General features: G+C 47.8%; 1 protein-coding gene across 6 annotated transcripts in view; it reads left to right on the top strand.

Annotated features, from left to right (window-relative positions):
- Positions 1-2,866: 2,866 nt before the first annotated feature.
- The window catches only part of GMPR (guanosine monophosphate reductase), a 39,744-nt gene continuing 20,582 nt past the window's right edge, over positions 2,867-22,028 (top strand). For 2 of the 6 annotated variants that reach the window (XR_004989653.2, XM_036448073.2), the window contains exons 1-4: positions 2,867-3,051; positions 9,145-9,264; positions 11,682-11,765; positions 14,490-14,663. Coding sequence is in view for 5 of the 6 variants with exons in the window: in XM_036448073.2 (XP_036303966.1) it covers positions 2,965-3,051; positions 9,145-9,264; positions 11,682-11,765; positions 14,490-14,663 (465 nt within the window). In the remaining variant the exon portion in view is untranslated. Of the gene's footprint in view, positions 3,052-7,510; positions 7,612-7,852; positions 7,872-8,940; positions 8,960-9,144; positions 9,265-11,681; positions 11,766-14,489; positions 14,664-22,028 lie in introns of those variants that run through there. The other 4 variants (XM_036448072.2, XM_036448074.2, XM_045584289.1 and 1 more) reach the window with 4 other exon arrangements.

Below are 22,028 nucleotides of genomic sequence, written 5' to 3' on the forward strand. Positions count from 1 at the left end.
CACAGCTGGCTGGCTCCCAGCAATTTGATAAGAGTCCTATTTTGTTGGCTGGACTAATTGTGGTTACTTTCATTCTCTCCCTGATAACTTTCGTTTTCCTCCCATGAAACACCAAGGACTTCCTGTAGGGCAGAGATGATGAGAGCAAGGGGGATGGGCTAAGACCTTGAGGGGAAGCAAACTTTGCCACCCCAAAACCTGCCTCTTTAGGATATGGACTATTTTGTAGTGGTTATTTTTTAAAAAACAAAAAACACAGGGAAAACTTTTAAACTTCCTCCTAATTGCCTAAAACAATTTTGGTAGAGGTCCTGCTCTAGGAAGGGAGGTCATATCATAGGTAATAAGTTTAACTAGAACTAGTTTTTTATAGATAGGAGGAAGCTACCAAGGCCCCTTTAATCCAAGTCCTCTCTGTGTCCCATCATTTCAGATGGCCCAGCAAACATTTATTAACCATTATTTGCTTTTCCTTCTCCATGTGAAATGCCTTCCTGTCCTTTGAAGTTTCAAACTACAACCCCAATTTATAAGGCGTAAGTGTCCAGTTTGTCCCTGAATCACAAAGTCTCATGGAGCCTCTGTATGTACCTATCTACTCAATTTGGTTATTTTCTCCTGTCAATCTGTCTCATGTGAATTTGATTGTTAGGCCAGCCAGAAGAATTTAGAGAGGTGGAAGGAAGATTATTTTCTTCCCCCATAACCTTTATCTCTAAAGACATTTGTGTTAAATGAATATTGTGATGTGTCTTTATGGTTAGCCATACAAAATATGAATTCATTGAGAACAGGTCAAGGCTGCAGATAATTGCTTTTGAGCATTTAGCAAACTAATTTGAGGATATATAGTACTGGAGGCCCAGTGCATGAAATTCGTGCACAAGAGTGTGGTTTTGTCCCTCAGCCAGGCCTGCACTCTCTCGAATCTGGGGCATCTCTCTCACAATCCAGGACTATGGCTTCCAACCACTCTCCTGCTTGCCTGCCTGATTTCCCCTAACCACTTCCCTGCCAGCCTGATTGACACCTAACTGCTCCCCGGCCAGCCTGGTCTCCCCTATCTGCCCTTCCCTGCAGGTCTGATTTGCCCCAACTGCCCTTCCCTGTAGGCTTGGTCATCCCTAACTGACCTTCCCTGCTGGCCTGGTCTCCCCCAACTTCCCTCCCCTGTAGGCCTTGTTTTCCCCAACTGCCCTCCCCTGCTGGCCTGGTCACCCCTAACTGCCCTCCCTTCCTGGCCTGACCGCTCACAACTGCCCTCCCCTGCTGGCCATCTTGTGGCAGCCATATTGTGTCCATATGGGGGCAGCCATCTTGTGTGTGACAGTCGATTTGCATATTACTCTTTTATTAGATAGGATTATTCATATAATGTAACAAGTGACCTCCAATAGCTAGCTACTACTTATTGAGTAACTATGGAATATACATTGTGTGTGTCCATTAGGATATGGACTATTTTATAGTGGTTATTAACATGCATATGCATCATGCACACATAATTAATTAATTAATTAATTAATTAATTTATCACATAAGCCTGGAAGAGGATAGCACTCTTTTCCTCCTCTTCTCTTTTTAACCTATGAGGAAACTGAGAAATTAAGTGACTCCCTCAAGGTCATCCATCTAGAAATAGGTGGGGTCAGATTTTGCAGCCAGGTAGAGAAGGGTCTCAAGGCAAAAGCAGCATTAGCTCAGTTTGTATTGTATGTTAAGGACTGAGATATCTATATTTTTTACTGCAACCACAGGGAAGATATTTCACATATATGATCCCCATCTTCTTTATCTGCGAAGTGGCTCCTTCTTCATTGGCTCATTGGGAGAGTGAATGAGCAAGTGCAGGCCAAGCACTATTAAGCACATTCCTAAGCCCCCTAAGACTTCCAAGGTCAACAAGTGAATTAAAAATAAACTGACATCACTGATAACTCTAGAGAGGGGGCTCAGGTCCATTAAATCCCAGGATCTATGATGATTATGGGCTTCACTATCTTTATTAAAACCCACCATGCACTGGCTGGTGTGGTTCAGTGGTTAGAGCATGAGTCCACACCAAGGGTCATGGGTACTACTTGGATTGCAAGTCTGATTCACCCTCTCCCTCCAAGGCATGTGCCTGGATGCGGTCAATTCTATCCCCCTCTGGAAAATATATCTTTGGGTGAGGATTAACCACCCCTGCCCAATCACCACTCCCACACACAAAAAAAACAACCCACTCTGAAAACCAGAGGTCAGAAAATTGTGTCAATACCATTGCTGCTGAATAGATTTACCTGGCCACACTCTTTTCCTTAATTCTATGGGGCTTTCGAAGGGTTTCTTTTTCTCTTTTCTTTTCTTTTCTTTCTTTTTTTGGGGGGGGGGGGGGCATGTGAAAAAGTCTGACTCAGCACTTGGTGGACACAGTGGGCTTAAAATTAGAGAAAGGTAACGCAGAACCTTTCAAAGAGTGGCCTTTTCCCCTGGGAAAGGCTGTCACACGCCATAGGAACCTCAGAATGAGAAGGGTTGTGTCCAGCCCGCCTCCTCCCCCCTCCCCCCTTCCCCGCCAACAATTCAGGCTCCGTAACCTGCCGCTATAAACGGAGGGAGGGAGGCAGGGAGGGAGGGGGCTGCTAAAAATGTCAGACGGACTTTGCGGCCACTGATGGGTCCCTAACCCGCCGGCCGGCCCCTTCCCACCCCTTCCCCTTCCCACCGGGGCCCCAGGAGAGGGGCGGGCGCGGCGTCCCGGTCCTAAGCGTACAGCGCGCAGGGTCTCCAGAGAGCACCGAGCACTGAGCACTGGCTGCCGCACCTGCTCCTGCCACACGCCACGGCGGCCGGTACGCCCCGCGCCCGCCTCCCGTGCCCTCCCCGCCCCCGCCCGCCGCCCCGCCCCGCGCCCGGCCTGCCCGCCCCGCGCCGGCGCCGCAGGAAGGAGCTGCGGGCTGCGGGCTAGCGGACCGCACCATGCCCCGCATCGATGCGGACCTCAAGCTGGACTTCAAGGATGTCCTCCTGCGGCCCAAGCGCAGCAGCCTCAAGAGCCGAGCTGAGGTGGGACGCTCCCTGGGGGTGGCTGGGCCGGTTCTTGGCGGCGGGGCAGGTGGTGGAAGGGGAGCAATGTGGTAACGGTATCTTGCCTGCCTTGCTGTGTCTGAGGGTGGCTGGGGTGCGACAGGAGACAGGGGAGAGCCCTCTGGTGCCCTGCCGGGAAGAGGTGTCTCCAGGGGGTCAGGGGGGCCCTAACATTGTAAAGCTTATCTTAGACTGGGGGAGCCTGGGCAAGTCCGCATTGGGACCAGACCGCAGGGGAGCAAAGATCCAGGGGGCCAATGAGGAGCCAGAATGGGGAGGCAGGACGGGTGCATTTAGGGGAAAAGGGACACAGGGGAGCCAGATCATAAAAGGAAAAAACAACGGAAGATACTTGTGATTTTGACGCTGCTTCTTAGTGCAGAAAACTGCTATTGGTTTAGTGTCAGATCCAGCAGCAGAATTTCTTTAAAATATTTGCAATTCAGGGAAACTTCAGGGTTTACTCTCGGCGTTTCAGTGGCCTTGCTGGGAGGGTGGGACCCGTGCCGAGTGACACCCTCCTGACTGGACGGCTGCCCAGTCCTAGCGAGGCTGAGAGGCTGAAAGCACTGGGGTTCAGGCATGGAGTTGGGGGGCAAACTGGATCCAAGCTTGAAGAACAGGTGGAGGACTGGACTGGAAATAGCCTCTGTGTGGGGGCTGGGATGCCCCTACTGGTGAAGAGGAAGGTCAAACTCTGAAGGTTAAACTAGCTGCACAGAAAGGCAGGGTTCCCTGGAGTGGTGTGTGCTGGTGACCATGGCTTTGCCTGGCCTGCTGAGGGCTGGAGAGGGAGGTGAGGGAGCTGGATGGGGTCTGGAGGCTGCAGCCACAGGAGTAAACAGGAGGAGGCTGAGCCAGCACGCTGTTCTTTACACCCCAGTCTAAAGACCATAAATAAACCGGCTGGCTGCCCACCGGTGCCCAAGCTCAACTGCAGTGCCTGGTGCTGCCAGCCAAGGGCTTGTTTAGATTAGGGAGGCCTCCTGCCTTAGCCAGTGACCAGAACCAAGTCACCTTCTCAGTCTCAAGCAGGAGGGTTGGTGGTCTGCGGCCAGAGAGGTTGGGACAGCACAGAATGGAATAGGCAGGAGAGGAACGTTAACCCTTGTCATGCTAGCTAGTTGGGTGACTGTGCCTGTTCTTCGTGTTCATTCAAGATGCAGACTTTAAAGAAGAATAAACAGTTTGCATGGCCAGCCTGGGCTTCCCCAGGTATAAGCTGTGTCAGTGCCTAAGACCAGACTAAGATGAAACATAGGGATTCTAGGAAGGCTAATAATTTGGTGGTCTCAATATTCTTTAAATATTTGTTCAGAGCTCACTAAGTAGAGAGGAACTTTTAAGAAAAATTGTATTTTTAAAACAAGGTTATATTATATGTATTTTCTGAACCAGGAAATATCTTGAGAAGGTAAAACATTTAGAATTTATGTAATAGAATGAATTACTCTTTCCCAGGGAAGAGTATGATATCATATATCATTTGGCTTGATAATTTGGGCTGAATGAAAGTATTAATGACCCGCCTCTGATGATACTCTATAAGCTACATGTAAGCATTGCAATGAGAACTCTGTGTCCTAGGGAAAGGTTTTCATATTTCCAGTTTTGTGGGAATTTGCCAGCTCTGTGCCAGGAAACCTGAGTTAACTGGCATTGCCTTTCCAATTGGTTCCTGTAATAGTTTATCTCCCTGTTGCCTGAGGCAGCTGCCCGGCTGGCTACCCCTCATAATCAGACTGCCTGCTTCAGTGGTGTTGAGGGATGTAGTGAGGCCGAGGTCAAGCTAGGCTTCTGATCCCCTCTCAGTGTTTTCTCAGTTTGCTGGAGGATGCCTGAAATGTTTTAGAGGCGGATTAAAATATTTTCATTGCACAATCAGATAGAAGCCAAATGTCTGCTCCCTGGCAGGAGTCATACCAGAATGCAAATTTGAAAGTAAATGACTGGTAAATGGCCAGACTTTGAGCTGAATCAGAAAGCAGATTTGAGTGGAGCCAGGACAGAAAACATAACCCTGAGAGCAGTCTTGCCCAGAAGAAAGAGTTTTGATGGTTGACAAGATTGATCACTGCAACAGTGTTGCTAAGAGCCAGACCTGGTGCTGATCATTGTGAGCAGGAAGTGGAGAGAAGGACAGAGTGTTCTCCCAGCCCGGAAGTTTGAGCACTCATGGTGGGGCATTTCCACAAGTGTCGTATAAAATGGAAGTCACCTTCCAGAGGCAAAGGGTCCAGGTGGAGATGACCCAGGAGGCCTCTCAGTGGTTGCACCAGATGGGCAGCCATCTCTCAACTGGTCATCCATTCATTGCCTTCACCCACAAGACACAGTGGGCTGGATCATCCATAGTTTCAATCAAGCTCCTAGCACACAAGAATATAAGTGCCACAGGTCTGTGTGGGGGCAGTTGAGTCATCTTTCCAGAAGAATTGACATGTTTGTTGACTGAGGCAAGACCTTGTCTTTTTGTTGTTGTTGTTAATCTTCACCAAAGGATATTTTTCCCCCATTGGTTTGTTTATTATTTTTTAGAAGGAGAGAGAGAGGTGTGGGGAGAGGAACACTGATGTGAGAAAGACACATCCATGGGTTGCCTCCTGCATGCACCCCGACTGTAGCCTGGGCAGAAATGGAACTTGCAACTCAAGTATGTGCCCTTGACAGGGAATGAAACCAACCCTTCGGTATGTAAGGCTGATGCTCTAATCACTGAGTCACACTGGCCAGGGCAAGACTCTGTCTTTATTGATAGACTAGTGGCCCGGTGCACAAAATTCGTGCACATTAAAGGGGAGTTAATTAGAGGAAATATTTTAATATTGCTATTTGCCCTTTTTCTATAATAGAAGTGTCAAAGATGAAAGAAAATTAGTAAGATGTATTTGAAAATAATATATAAGCTTATTAATAAATAATAATCACAACATGACATGATATAACAACAAAGACATGATAGAAAAACAACAAAAACAACACTGATACAATGACTGATAAATTGATTAAACGTATTCTGATATCTTCCTGTACACCACATTAAGAGTGAAAACACTTTCAGAGTGCTTGACTAATTTCTCTTGTGATGAAGTATTTACAACTTTAACATCATACGCTCTTCAAACTTGAGAGAAAGCAATATGTAACTGACCATGAACGAAAATGGGTTCAGATAGGACTATTCCTACTCTGTGTAGAGTTTGCCCTTGTGACTTTTTAATAGTCATCGTAAATTCTGGCATCACGGGAACAAGGCAGTTAATAAGAGAATTGCTTTAATTAGGGCCATCCACAGGTCTAGGCAGAAGGGTCTCCTGACCCCTCCTCACTGGACAGGGCCCGTGGGCTGTGCTCTTCCTTTTGGGCCCTCTCCCGGTACTCAGGATTGTGGATTCCCCTGCCTTCATGACTTGGTGCTGATCCCAAAGCTCGCAAAGGTCTATTTGCCAAGCGTGTTTTCTCAGAGGCCATTCATGCTGCTGGTAATGTTGCCTCTAACCTCAGAGAGTGGCCAAATGGCAGGTGCTTGTGGGAATGGAGATGTGTGTGCGTGGAACGTAATGTGTGGACTGGGTGTCCATGTGTATGCACACAGGACTTGGGAGGAAGGAAGGGGAAGTGGCTTACAGGCCCGGCTGGCTCCCCGTGATACCAGGTCCTGGTGCTCTCCTGGTCAGCAACGAAACTGTGTTTGTGAAGGTAGAAGGATAGAGCAAGATCCATAAAACAGCTTGCTAGTTTGACTTGCAATGAGGCATTTAGAACTGCTGTAGGAGGGCCACAGTTTGTCCTTTCGGGCCCTCTCATGCAGGCTGACTTGCATGAAGGTAGGTTTGAAGGGCTGCGGGTGGGGGAAGGGCGGTTTATTACTTTATGTTCCCTGTCACATCAGTTCAGCCGAGTGACAGTTTGGAGGTGCTATATTTGGTGCACTGACCAGCCGTGGCAGATTAAATTCCCAGTTTTGTTCCTGGGAGACTGGAATTAGACATCTCTCAGTGAACAACTGGTCTGGTGTGTGTGTGTGTGTGTGTGTGTGTGTGTGTGTGTGTGTGCGTGTGTGTGTAGATAAGAATGGGGAGATCTTCTCATTTATCACTTTTAGAATTAAGGATTGCATAGAATCTACCGTATGGAGAAGACTATAAATGGGGGGAGAGTCCGTTGCCAAGGCTGACCTTTCCCATGAAGAGCTCTGTTTGTGTGTCCCGCCCATCGGTTTTGGAGTGCCCCCCAAAACCCATTGTGTGCTCGGCTGGGGGCAGGATAGCATCTCTCCCCAGGCATCTTGGGAAGAGTAATTTGACACCAAGAAATTCTGATTTTTTTTAAGCCATAGAGGTCAAAATGTGAGGGCCATTAACCAACACAGAAGGTGGCAACAAATACGACCTCTTCAGTTATCTTTCAGAACCTAACTGTGGCTTGCTTCACTGAAGTAGAACCAAGACTCATAATGAAGAACTGGAGGAGGGGACACCTCCCCCCTATGCCCAGGCAGTGACAGCATCTCATTCCCCCTCATTGTTGCTGTTTAAGGTCTGTGCAGACCTCCTTACATCATCGTTCACCCAGGAAGCCGGTGGGCAGGGAGTGTGTGTGGAGAAGCAGAGACATGAAAAGGCAAGGCGGCCTGAGATGTCTCATTGTGTTTTGTTTTGCTTTTTGTTCTTTTTTGACATTTTACTATTGATAAAGTGAAACTTGTCTCAACTGAAAAGAATAAAAGAAGAAACTAGATAAACACTGGCAGAATTGGTTGTTTGCCAGTGTACTCACGAAGGCCAGGATTCAGGGAGATAGGTCCGGCTTATTTCAGAAGCTTGAGATACATCCCTGTGTTTCTTTTTCTGGTTCTCCCCGGGGAAGTGCCTACTCTCAGTAGGTTCTGTGTCCATCAGATCCAGCCAAGGAAACAAACTGCTTCATATTCAAAGCAGGGAATTTAATGCAAGACCTCCTGACATTGTTGAGATGCCAAATGCGATATTGAGACACTCCAGAGGTTGGCAGCAGAGAGAAGCCACTTCCAAATCGGGGGAAGGCGATCTTTCTAGGCCCCGGGACTGAGATGGCTCTGAAAGCTGGAACCAAGATCCTGCAGGCCTGGGCAGAGGGGTCCTGGGAGAGCGACCCTGACTACACCCAGGCTCACTCTCCCCCAGTTTCCTCCCCAGGGATCCCCATTGGCTGACCACAGCCAGAAACCAACCTGGGGGAGGAGCCTGCAGGGGCCTCCCTGTGATGGTCCATGGCAGGAGAAGGGTGAGGAATGGAGCTGTGCGCTCACCGGCCTGCAGTCTGCCCCAGAAGTAATTTCTCTCTGCTGGCTCTGGATGAGCACCTAGCACTCTGCTTTTGCTGAACCTGCCATCCTGGCCCAGCTCTCCTGAGAGTGGACTTAGTCCTCAATGTCCTCAATGCAACGCTGGAGTTGGAGGGCCCTCCCTCCAGCTGTTTTTGAGTCAGAGGAACACGTGTTTATGTGCACAGGTGGTTGCAGTGCCCCCTCCCCAGCTCTTTGAAAGATGCTCCTGATTACAAAGCAGCCAAAGAGGCTGGAAGGTGGAGGGATTAATGGTTTGCAGCTGGCTGGAGGGTGAATTTGGAGGGGAAGGGGAGAAGGACAGGGAGGGCCATGCTTGGCAGGGCAGAGTGGGATGGATTTTCTCTGAGGGGGGACTAGTTCTCCAGTGTTGGGAAGTGGGGAATGTGTATGGGAGTGTGGGGCTCGGATGAGCCAGGCTGGGGACAGAGGAGGCAGTGCTATGGGAGAGGCTCCTGAAGGATAGGATTTCGGATCCAGAGGCTGGATGGATGGCAAATGATGAGTGACAGTGCTGGCACTCGAGGATGCTGAGGAGCTGGGTTCAGCTTTTGTACCTGGGTAACAGCCACTACTCAGTCTTCTCAGGGACTCTCCTGTCTTTGGGACACCTGACCCAGCACTAAGTGAATCCAGGGATTAAAGGGCATACACTTCCTTTGTGTTCTTTCCACTTGCTTCCGATTCTAGAAAATCCTGCAAATCATGCAAAGAGCAAAGCAGTTCTTTTTCCTTTCTGCCAACAGGTGGATCTGGAGCGGACCTTCACATTTCGAAACTCCAAGCAGACCTACTCAGGGATTCCCATCATTGTGGCCAACATGGACACCGTGGGGACATTTGAGATGGCAGCAGTGATGTCACAGGTAGGGTGGTGGGCTTTTTCCCTCCGCCATTCACACTGGATCTTGTCAGGAACCCATCCTGGTTTTGTGTGGACACGGGGAAGAGAAGAAAAGGGAGACACTTGGATCCTTGGCTGGGACTGAACTCTTTAGTTCCAAGTCTGATTGTTGTGGAAGGCACTTCCGTTTTTCCCTGCTTTTCATTTAGAAAAAATGGAGTCTGTACTTTGCAGTCCGTGAGATGGCCTAGAGCCGTGGTCGGCAAACTCCGGCTCGTGAGCCACATGCGGCTCTCTGGCCCCTTGAGTGTGGCTCTCCCATAAAAATACCATGGCCTGGGCAAGTCTATTTTGAAGAAGTGGCATTAGAAGAAGTTTAAGTTTAAAAAATTAGGCTCTCAAAAGAAATTTCAATTGTTGTACTGTTGGTATTTGGCTCTGTTGACTAATGGGCTGCCGACCACTGGCCTAGAGCCACATCCATTGCTTCCTTGAAGATGCCCATGATAGTTTGGAAATTAGAGCTACAGGAAGAAGGTGGACATTGTGTCACATTGTAAAGTTAGCTGAGTGCCATAATATAGAAGAGAGAGTGCCCTTAAATGAACATATAACTGCTTCGTGTGCAGTCTGTGCTGTAGCGTTGTTACATCATGCAGAAAGCTCTCACTGAGCACTTTACATGCCAAACCCTGGATATGATGATGTAATGCCACAGCTTCACCAGGTAGGTTCCTTCTACAGATGAGGAAACTGAGGCAGAGAGGGAGAGGAAAGATAATTTGGCCCAGGGCATTCAGCCAAGTAGAGACAAATTTAAGTTTCAAACCCAAACCGACTCCAGAATAAGGGATTTGCCTCTCAATTTACACAGACAGATCACAGTACAAGGGCACAGTCCCCCTTAACCAACTGCCAGTCCAATTTCCTGTGAATGGAGTAGCTAGTATCCCGGCCTTGGGGAAAATAAAGGAGAAGCTTTCTGTGGGCAGGACTGTGTCTCACGCAGCCCTGTCCCAGGTGCAAGGCACTCTATTCATCTGAGATGCAGATATCCACTTGCCATGGGCACAGGGGGTGCACATCAATTTCCCCTGATAATCCTGCCAAGTGAAAAAAAATAAATCCATTAGTTGAAAGAGCTTCTGGCTGTGGGCAGCAAGTCTAACCTCAGGAGGTGCTGGGAGTCATTATTAGCCAGTGATGAGCAGGAAGATCTTTAAACAAATTATGAGCTCAAAGCATGGCGTAGGAGGTGGTCTGTCTGACTCCATAGATCTGTCAGTTGTATTATCTGTCAGCCCTCAGTCCCCACTGAGCTTTGGGCCAGAGGCTAATAAATTAATTGCTGAAGGAATTTCTTGCTAAAAGCCAAACCCATCTGTTCCTTGCTCTGCTCTGTGATCAGCCGTCACTACTAATGAATTATGTATTGGTGTAAAAGTGAGTGGAATCAGGGAGCAATAAATAGCCCTGATTAATTCACATATCAGATTATTAGTCCATGAAAAACATACACTTTGTTATGCTTTTCCCATTTTCCCGGGAAAGACTCCCCATTAACAAGGCAGAATACACTGAAATAGCTCCCCATGCATGGGTACTATGCAGTTTCTATTTCTGGGATCCATTGAGTTAGTGCGAGTGAATGAAGTCATGGAATTTTAGAAGCTGCGGGTGGAGAAAAGGACCAGAGAAGTGATGACAGAGGCCTTGGTGTAGGGGGAAGGAGCCTGAGCTCTGCCGTCAGATTTGAGTCTGATTCTGCCTTTGCCCCTTACTGACCAAGCAATGGTGAAATGTCTTACATTTAAACTTCCTATGCTCTTTTCTGCCCACAAAGCTAATATTGGTGTACAAAGTTGTTCTGAGAAGTGAATGAAATAATGTATGCACACTGCTTGCACAAGGTAGGTACTCAATAAATGGCAGGTTGGTAGTCATAGACTTCCTGTTATAATTTATATAATTTCCTTCCTTAGGGATACCCACTGCCTGATGGGTTTGGCTTTTAGCAAGAAATACTTAGATTGTGACCAAAAGGAAAAGCTTTCAGGTATAAGTTGAGGTTCTCTCGGATTGGCTAAGCACAATTGGCCTTGAGGAGGCCCTTCGTATGGGCAGGGGACCTGCTCTTGGCCTAGTGCAGGTAGTCGGCGAAACAGGGCTCAGAACTCTCCACCTTCCCTCCCCTGCCTCCTGGCAGAGCCTCCTACATACTGAATGTGGTGTTTTCTCGTCAGATTAGAATGGAAAACCCCTTTGTGATGTCACTGGTTTCACCTTTATCTGTTTTTGGCTCCTAGGAGCATATTCAAAGCTAATTAAACGTGACTGGCAGAAACCTCCAATGCTTTTGTATTGTTGGCTGACCTCCACCTTACAGAGGAAGGAGGCTCACTTGACTTCTCATCGTAACGGTGCTGTTTCGTTCCCTAGCACTCCATGTTTACAGCGGTTCACAAGCATTACACCCTGGACGACTGGAAGCATTTCGCCGCAGATCACCCAGAATGCCTGCAGGTATTTGTTGCAAAGGGTAGAAAATCTTTGGGGTTGTCTGAAGGATTTGAATCGGCAGCAGACACACACACACACACACACACACACACACACACACACACACCCCTACACCTGAGAGAGACCTGGGTAACCGCAGTAGTGGTCCCCCAGCCCTTCGTCATTGCCAGGGATTTGCTGAGGAAATCTGTTCTGTATCCTGTTTTGAAAGTATTGGGATTTACTTGCAAGAAGTCTCTGTGTTTTACCCCTGAAAGGTGAAGTGTTATGAGAGCTTGGGAAAGACCTCTGTTTCCTGCCAGGGGTAGATCCAATCCAAACATTCCTTCTGGATGTAGGAAAAACATCTAATTGTAGTGGGTTGTTTTGGAGTTGAGTAAGCAGTATGCCCGCTAGGAGGGCTATAACTGAAAGACAGAGAGTAACTAGTGTTGGCATGGAAGTGGAGAGATTAGAACCCTCCTGTATTGCTGGTGGGAAGGTAAAATGGTGCAACTGCTTTGGAAAAAAGTTTGGCAGTTCCTCAGAAAGGTTAAATTATAAGAGCTATCATATGACTCAGCAATTCCAGTTTTAGTTATAGGCCTGAGAGAAATTAAAAAACAAAACACAACATGTCCACACCAAAATGTATACGGAGGCATTCATAGCAGCATTGTTCATAATAGCCAAAAGGTAGAAGCTAGCCAGGTATCCATCAACTAACGGATGAATGAAAACTGGTATAGCCACACAATGGAATGTTACTCAACTGTTAAAAGTACCGACACATCTACAGCTGGATGAGCCTTGAAAACACTTGGCAAAGTGAAAAAGCCAGATACAGTAAAAGGCCACATATGTGACTGTTCACGTGAACCATCAAGAATAGGCAAACCTTGGAGACAGAAGGTACATTAGTGGTTGCTTGAGCGATGGGAGGGTGGGCAAGGCCTACAAGAGAGTTTCCGTTCGGGGTGGCGAGGATGTCCTACCATTGATAACCATGGTGGTTCACCGCTCTGAATGCACTAAAACCACTGGACTGTGCACTTTAAATGGGTGAATGGGATGGTATGTGATTTTATCTCAATAAAGCTCTTACAGTTTTTTTTAAGGGCGATTTGAGAATAACAAAAAGCCCCACTCTGATGTGCCCAAGTTCCCTCCTGGCACGCGGTTGGTTCGGAGCCCGGGCCAGCAGAGCGTCTGCCTTAGACACACTCTCCTCCGATCAGATTACCCAGGATTGCAAAATGACTTCACAGGGGCGGTGTTTGAGGTTGCGCTGGCTTTTTTTTTCTTTTCTTTTTTTCTACATTTTAATTATGTGTGGATTTTGATTAGTGAGAAGGTGGTTTTGGAGATAAAATAATTCTGGCTCAATAGCAAATCCTCCCTTTTTGACATACTGTGTTCACATGAACTATACTTGTTTCACCTTCTCTCTCCCTCTTCCTGTTAGAAGTCGGGAAGGCAATGAGTGTGGGGCCAGGAGTGGCTAATTGGAACTCTGGCTTTCATGAGCGAGTGAGGTGGTTTTACTTATTACTCAGCCCCCTCCAAACTAAAGGCTGATTTTTCTGAAAAGGGAAAATGTTAAGAACAGCAGCACTGGGAGAAGCAGAAATAGAAGGGAAAATAAAAAAGAGCAAAGCTCTCGTGGGAGGGCAAAGATGTGTGGGTCGGGCAGCACTTGGTCACGCTGCCAACACGAATGAAAGAGGAGTAAACGCAGGAAATGAGTCAGCAGGCAGCCTGTTACAGTTCTCTTACAGTCACTGGGCTGCGGCTACATTGTTGTGATTTTGGGGGGAATAGCAAGGATATTAATATATGTCCCTCCTCTGTGGTTTATGGATGAGAGAAAACAAGTTAAAATATTCTTATAATCTTATAAAGGTGAAATGATGCCAACTCTGGGCACAGTCCCATGGCTTAGTTTCCCTGAGGCATAAATTACTAAACACAGGTCTTTCCCCAAAGAGCATCTTTCCGAGGAGCCAATGGGTGGTTTGGAGGGTGCTGGTGCTGTGGAGGTTGGGGAGGGGGTCACGGAGGGGGCGCGGTGGCTGTAAACACAACCCAGGGCATCTGGGCAATGATGCGTTCAGGCTCCTTTGTTCTTGGCCCTTTTAGTAGGAACACTGAGATTTGCAGCTCTTTGGGTTACGATTTGCATGTGGTGTTAGTATTGTATTGGGAGTGAAAATAAAAACAGAAAAGGGTTTTATCGGGGGAGTTTTAGACACCTTTCCCTCCCTCCTCCTGAGCCCCAAAGCGAGATGCTGGGGGTGATGGCCACAGCGTGGGCGTCCGGAGGCCCCAGTTGACTGGCCTCCCCATCATTCTTCCCGCCTCCTCTCCTCCAGGAGGAGGAGAATTCGCACCAATGGGTCCATGATTCAGAGTCCCACATAGAGAACCAAGGACATGTTGTTTACTGTCTACTTAATAAACAAACTGTTTGCTAGAACCATTCGTGGCTGAAGGCCAGGGTCCAGGATATATGCAGTTTGATGGTGGGAAGAAGCAGGGGCAGAGTTTGGATGACGTAACCAAGGACTTCCTTCCCCTCCGCTGCCGCCTGCTTCTCCAGCAGGGCCACTCTCTGCAGGTTTGATCAGGGTAGCTGGCCTCCGAGGGTCACTGCACTGTCCCCAGAACAGGTGGGGGGATGGAGGCAGGGCCTGGCTCTGAAGACTTCTCACTGTCCACGCCTCGTCCTCTTGGTTTCTGTCGACACAGCACGTGGCCGTGAGCTCCGGCAGTGGGAAGAAGGACCTGGAGAAGATGAGCAGCATCCTGGAAGCGGTGCCGCAGGTGAAGTTTATTTGCCTGGACGTGGCCAATGGCTATTCGGAGCACTTCGTGGAATTCGTGAAGCTGGTCCGTGCCAGGTTCCCGGAGCACACCATTATGGTAGGTACGGGGGATCTTCTGCAGCCGGGGAAGCAGGGGGGGTGCCCGGAGTGTCGGGGGAGCCAGGTGCTCTGCAGAGCTTTCGGTGCCTACTCCTTGGAAGACTGGCTGAAGATCACCGGGCACAGTGGCAGCTGTGGGAGAGCTGAAAGCTGGCCCTCCTCCGGGAAAAGCGCAGTCCAGATCGGCAGTGTAGGGTGTGGCTCCTTAGCTCTGCTTAATATCCTCACGTGTGTCTTACCCTATGGCACCTTTAAACAAAGGTCTGTGTCACCTTAACAAACAATAATTTATTTTTTCAAATTATAAGGGAAAGTCTATGTAGAAAGTAACAGAGGTAGTAGAAGTGAACCAGCGGGGCTGTGCAGGCTCAGGAAACAAGTTACTGAGGCAGAAGAAGGAAGCCAAGAGCTGAGAGAGAGGAAGGCAGAGGTCACGTGCCTGGAGGAAGATGGAAGAGAAGGGAAAGGTACGAGGGTGTTCCAGAGAGGGAGAGCAAAAGAGCACATTCTTAAGAATGGAAAACCCACTGTCACAGGGCTTCAGGGTGACCTGTTTCCGCCAGCTGTGCCCACCCCTCCTTACAAGCAGCAGGCTCTCCTGTAAGAGTTGAGTTCACAGCAGGAACATTTCACAGTTGTCAGCTGTTACTTGTAAAGCATTTGGTGTGTTGTTTTATCTAGGATCTTTATTCTTTTAAAAAATATATATATTATTGATTTTTTACAGAGAAGAAGGGAGTGTGATAGAGAGTTAGAAACATTGATGAGAAAGAAACATCAGTCAGCTAATGGGGATGTGCCTGCAACCAAGGTACATGCCCTTGATTGGAATTGAACTTGGGACCCTTCAGTCCTCAGGCCTGCACTCTATCCACTGAGCCAAACCAGCTAGGGCTTATTTCATTCTTATACTTTGTGTTTTTCTCAAGGTCACAGCAGCATTAAGCAGCAACGCTTTTAAAAGAATTTGAAGCCAGGTTATTCTGAATGCAATGCTCATGGTCTACCCTGGAGGCTGGTTAATGTGCCCATCCTCTTAACTTCAGTGATGAGGTTCCTTTCTTCCACTAGGCCAGTGGTTGACAAATTCATTAGTCAGCAGAGCCAAATATCAACAGTACAATGATTGAAATTTCTTTTGAGAGCCAAATTTTTTAAACTTAAACTTCTTCTAACACCACTTCTTTAAAATAGACTTGCCCAGGCTGTGGTATTTTGTGGAAAAGCCGCACTCAAGGGGCCAAAGAGCTACATGGGGCTTGCGAGCTGCTGTTTGCCGACCACACCACTAGGCCATGTGCATGTGACCAATTTTCTGCTCCCTGTTCTGAGGAGGTTGACCTTGTATATGTTTGCACTGGAGGGTGACCCTCTATCATGACCCAAGGATAGGAGGTCATGAGGCCTCAACTGGCTCTTTTACCCCCATCCATCTGGGGCAACTATTTCTAGAAAGAGGGAATAGAAAGCTGGACTCCAGAGAGGGCAGGTGCATTACCCCCAGCTAGGTCTGGGGAGCCCTCATCAGCATTTGGTCTTAAACAAAAATTCTGTGAAATAACAGCTGGATGGTAGAGAGAGCATGGCACATATTTCTTGTCTAGAAGAGGAGCCTTTGTTTTTCCTTCTGAAGAATGAGGAATAAGGCAGGCCCAGGTGGCTGCTGACATTCTTATCTGAGGTGGAGGATCTGATCTTCCCAGAAATTTCCATTTTACCTCTAGTGTTTTGTTGCTTTTTCATCCTCACCTGAGGAGGTGTATGTGTGTGTTTATTTATTTAAAGAGAGGAAGGAAGAGAAGGAGAGAAAGAGAAAGAGAAACACTGATGTAAGAGAGAAACATCTATTGATTGCCTCCTGAATTGCCCCAACTAGGGATTAAACCTGTAACCTAGGTATATGCTCTGACCAGAAATCGAACCCACACCTTTGGGGGTATGGGTCAACCAGGCCAGGGCTCCTGTAGTGCTTAATGGCCCTGTAGATACAAGGGAATAAGAAACTTAGGAAGTTGGGTTTTATATCTACTGGGTTTGGATATAAGGGTTAGCTATGAATATTTAGGAATCAGAAATTTCATGGATTTAATGAGTCAACCAAGTTGCTCCAGTTATTTTTATTTACTAACTAGAGGCCCAGTGCATGACATTTATGCACTGGGGTGGGGGATGGGGCCCTCAGCCTGGCCTGTGCCCTCTTGCTGTCCAGGACCCCTTGGGGGATGTCCACCTGCTGTGAAGGTGAGAGAGGCCAGCCATGAGCCCAGCTTCTGGATGAGCAGTGCTCCCCCTGTGGGAGCACACTGACTACCAGGGGGCAGCTCCTGCATTGAGCATCTGTCCCCTGGTGGTCATTGCATGTCATAGCGACTGATCGTCCCTCCCTTTGGTTGATTTGCATATTAATATTAGCCTTTTATTATATAGGATTCTTATATTAAATAGTGAGCTATGACCTACATACGGAAAAGTGCATAATACATGGAGGTTTCATAGTTATAAAGTAGCAGTCCTTCAGTTGTTTCCCTTAGCATAATACCCTCTTGGTTCATCCATAACCCTAAAATTCATGTGGACCTACAAAAGACCACAAGTAGTCAGACCTTGAGACAGAAGAACAAAAGTGGGGGTGTCATGCTCTGGAGATCTCTGGGCTTCAGAAAACTAAATTCAGCATTTTAATATGAATCAAGCAGGCTAATGATTAGTAGCAGCTCTCTGCAAACTGGCAGGTGAAGTGGTAGTTGTATAATTAAAATGTATAATTAAAATTCATTGTTGAATGGTGTTTGTTTATTCAGTTTGGATTCCCAGAAATCCAAGAGGGGAAAAATATACTTCAAGTGCAAAAGGTCTATACCATTGAAAGAAAAATCACCTTTTTTACCCTTTTCCTTTTGTAAAATTTATAATTTAAAAAGTAACGAGTTATGAAAGAAAGGGAATATGGCTATCAGTTCATGTAGATTAAAAATAACAATTAATGTACTCAGAGGGTCAGCTGATATCCTACAGAGAGTACAAATCATTACCAGAAAATTCCTTGAATGTACTTATCTGTGCATGTTACTTCTTATAGCAATGATCTGCAATTCAATGTCTGCACTTTTAGGACAGTCAATACATTTGCTAATGCAAAATAGTCACTTCTGTCAGCAATGCTAAATATAGTGTTATTTTAAAAAGTACTGTCTTGGCTGGAATTGCTCAGTGGGTAGAGCAGCTTGAAGGATCCTGAATTCGATTCTGGTCAAGGGTACAGTCAAGGGCACACGCCCAGGTTGTGGGCTCGATACCAAGAGGGGGCTAGCTGTTCAGGAGGCAGCTGATCAATGATTCTCTCTCATCATTGATGTTTCTATCTCTTCCTCACTCTTCTTTACTGAAATCAATAAAGAGATTTTTAAAAAATAAAATAAAGTACCTATCAAAAATGTGTGGACAGTACAAGGATCCACTAAGATGCTCGAGAATGGAAACCAACACCAGGTTTCTGACTGACCACACTGATGTGTTTCAGGGCCATTTGTAAAACACTACGACTAGAGTTTAGAATCAGTATGTAGATCTGTTTGTTCACAAAACATTAATTGCATAAATGTTAAGGACCAGTAGCCATAACAAAGGTCTAATATTCCTTACCTATAGGTATTCTAGACATTTTTCCAAATGCAATTGATTTTCCTTAATAAAAATAAATCAGTTGATTCATGTGTTTCATACTGCATTCTTTTACATGAAAATAAAAACAACTTATTTAACTGCTTATTTTAGCACCAAGATGAATGTCATACAGTTTTGTAAAAATGTAATTATTTAATTTGTGAATGGGTTAGAATCAGTCTTAATGCAAAAGTTCTTCAGTTAATTTATTTTGGGTGGAGGTGGGTGTGAGTGAGTGAGTGTGTGTATGTGATGTGGGGATGGCTTTGTGCTAGCAGGCCTGACTCTGCTTCCCTCACTAGGTTATAAGGCAGAAATCTCCATTCAGGCTCTGCCTTTAATCATTTCACTACTGTCTTGTAGAATTCAGAAGGCTGAATATTTTTGACCCCACCTTACTGCTTATTAAAAAAAAATTTAAATTAAAAAAAAAGAGAAAATAAACCCATTGGAACCCCAGCGCTCCCCCCTCCCCTCCCCAACCGTGCCCCCTCCCCTTCCCCCCATCACACACACACCCCTTGCCCAGAGCTTTCCATTTGTGTGCTCTGGACAGTTGGCCGTGAGTTGTAGCTCCCAGCTGGCCCCACCGAGAGCTGAGCAGGCTGCCTGTGTCCCACCTCTCTGACAAGCACCAGGGACCGAGGGCAGTGCAGGAAGGGGCCTGCTGGTAGGACAAGGGAAAGGGGGTTGTTGCCAGTGCAAAGCTGGAGGTTGCTATGGGGGATGAGGCTGGGAGGGGGAGATGGGTGCTGAGTTCCCACGGCCCTGCGGGCAGCTACCAACAGCAAGTGCCCCTGCAGCGCCTGCTGGCTGGCCAGGTTGTGCTCTCCGTGTTCTTTCTGGTTTCCCCAGCAATGACCAGGAGAATTTGGCAAGATGGGTGTTTATTCCTCAGCCATTGTTTGCCTGCACTGACCCCTGAAACCTGTGATTCATTTGGAAGCCTCCAGTGCTCTTAGCATCCTCGGTTCTCAGAAACATGGTTTCTCTTACAGCTTGGCGGCATTGTGAGGGTGAGCACCGTTTGTCCAGCGCTCTGGCCTGAAAAGGAAATAGGGTGCTGAGTGTTACGGTTGTTACAGTGCAGGGAGCAGAAAGGGTGTTCAGAAATGTCCTTGGCAGAGGCTGGCATTCTGGGGGTCTGTGTCGGGAGCGAGGGCTTATTGCTCCCTTTGCCCAGTGCGCCCTAAATCCTTGGGATTAAGGCCAAAACTGGCCGTTGGACATCCTCCAAAGGGTCCCAGATTGGAGAGGGTGCAGGTTGGGCTGAGGGGCCTCCCCCTCCCCCATGCATGAATTTCGTGCACTGGGCAGCTAGTCCTATATAATAAAAGCCTAATATGCAATTGTCCCTTCTCGTGGTCATTCAACCAGGAGTTTCACTGGGAGTTCGACTGCTCGCTGTGACATGTGCTGACCACCAGGGGGTGGCGCAGAACATAGGGGGCGGCAGTGGACCTGCTGCCAGCCCTGATGGGCCCCAATGAGAGCGGGACCGAGGTGGGATGTGGAGCAGATGAGTGGGCAGTGCCAAGTCAAGGTGGGTGCGAGCAGGGGCCTGATTGCCCAGCCGATCACCTCGCAGACAGTGACCAGCGGCCCATCTCTCAGGCCCCGAGGGAGCCAGGTAGGGGGCCTGGCCCTGATTGATCACTCTGCAGGTGGGATGATGGAGCAGGTGAGGGGGCAGTACCAGGCCAAGGCAGGGGGCCAGGTGGGACTTTGAGGCTGCGAGGCTGGGAGCATGAGCTGGGGCCTGATCTCCACAGGCCACCCCCTGGGACCCCACCCATGCGTGAATTTGTGCACTGGGCCTCTATATAATAAAAACCTAATAAGCAAATTGTCCCCTCAATGGGGAGTTCAACCAGGGAAGAAGGCTGGCTGACCAACCGTCCATAGCCTCTCCTCCCAGCCTGCCCTGCCCTGGCCGGTATCGGCAGGCGGCCAGGGGAAGGGAGGCTGCTAGCCAATAGGGACGCTACCCATGCACGAATTCCATGCACTGGGTCTCTAGTGTTTAATAATGTGAAACTTAGTCTAAGGTCAAGGAAATTTCCAAGAATCCAGAGCCTGGGGTTTGAAGCCAGGCAGCCTGTCCCAGGCCCTGTGATCTTTTCCTTATAGCACGCTGCAGCCAGCCTGCCCGCCCACTCAGGCTTGGTGGGACACTGAGGTCTCTGAATTGGGTCTGAGAGATGCTTTGGTGCTGGTGGCTCTTTCTGACCTGGTCCTAGGGAGAGGGAGGTCTGTGACACCTAAGCTGTTCAGATTAGACCAGGCATCCAGTTCCGCACCCTGGGGAATGCCGGATTAGCCACTGTTGGCTGGTCCCATGGGCAAATCCAGCCTGCAGCTGTGCGCTGAGCCCTGCCTTACGTCTTTCCTAAGAAAGGACTTTTCTTGGAAAAGGGCCTCAGAAGAGCCAATAAAAAGTCGGTAGGGAAGTTATCATTTAATGGGAACAGAATTTTAGTTTGGGATGAAGAAAGAGTTCTGGAGAGGGATGGTGGACATGGTTGCACAATAATGTGAATACTTAATTGTTAAAAAATAGCTAAAACAGTAAATTTTATTATATATATATATATATATATATATATATATATATATATATAATGTATATTACCACAATTAAAACTTGGGAAGAAAGAAAGAAGGGAAGAAAGAAAGAAAGAAAGAAAGAAAGAAAGAAAGAAAGAAAGAAAGAAAGATGGAGAAAAGAGAGAGCAATTTGCAGCAGTCACTCTGGAGTGGAGGACTGACATTTTGCTGAGCCCCAGCTGAGAGCTGGGCGTGTGCTAGGAATTCATAGAACTTTGTAAACCTTACAGTGACAACATCCAGTGGGCCCAGTAAGTGATTTCATAGCAGGATAGATGGAGACCAGAGTTGAAGTGGTTTTATTAAAATTACTTAAGAAAGTGGGAAGCAGGTCTTTCTGAATTTAATTTGCTATAGGTGTCCAGGTCTAAAGGAAAGCTGGAAAAATTGAAGCAAAAACAGTTTGAGTTTTGGGTTTTGCTCAGAGGGCATTTTAAAATGGTACAAAAGTCCTGGAAAGTTTCGTTTTGTTGCTTTTATGTCTCTTCCTGGGGTCCTCACCCTTCTTGAATGGAGGAGCAGTCATTGCCGGCAGCACGTGGCCCCCAGGGAGAGGGGCCCAGTGGAAATCTCCACTTGCCAGCCTGGTGCCCAGATAAGGGTCTGGAGGTTCCGTTTTGTTGTGGCTGCCCCCAGAGTGGCTGTTCCTGAGCTGCCTGAGTGACAGCGGATGTGCCGCTGGGTGCGGTCCCTTCGGACAGTCCATATCCACTGCACCCGGGGTGCTTCAGGCCAAGATAAGCCAGCTCCTCGGCAGACTCCCCCTCCCACTCCCCCGCCCAGCAAGCCCTGCCCAAGCTGCCTCGCCTGCCTGCAGCTTGCACTGGAGCCTGGCCATACTCCTGCCATATTCTTATTCTGATTTTGTCTTTTCTTTCCCCCTCTTATCTTTGTTCTTCTTGATTTCAAACTTGAATAGAAAACTTTTTGTTCCTGCAAGTGGAAACTCCCTCGTCCTCTCCCATTCTTCACCCATCTTCCTGTCGCGTTTCCTCAGGCTCCAGGCATGTCCTGGCATTCGGGGGTTTTCCATCCAGCAGCCCTCTGTGGAGACCGCAGCCTGGCCTCAACGAGGAGCCCACAGGTATCCCCG

Source organism: Pipistrellus kuhlii, unplaced genomic scaffold, assembly GCF_014108245.1.
Source record: "Pipistrellus kuhlii isolate mPipKuh1 unplaced genomic scaffold, mPipKuh1.p scaffold_m20_p_2, whole genome shotgun sequence".
Lineage (NCBI taxonomy): Eukaryota > Metazoa > Chordata > Mammalia > Chiroptera > Vespertilionidae > Pipistrellus > Pipistrellus kuhlii.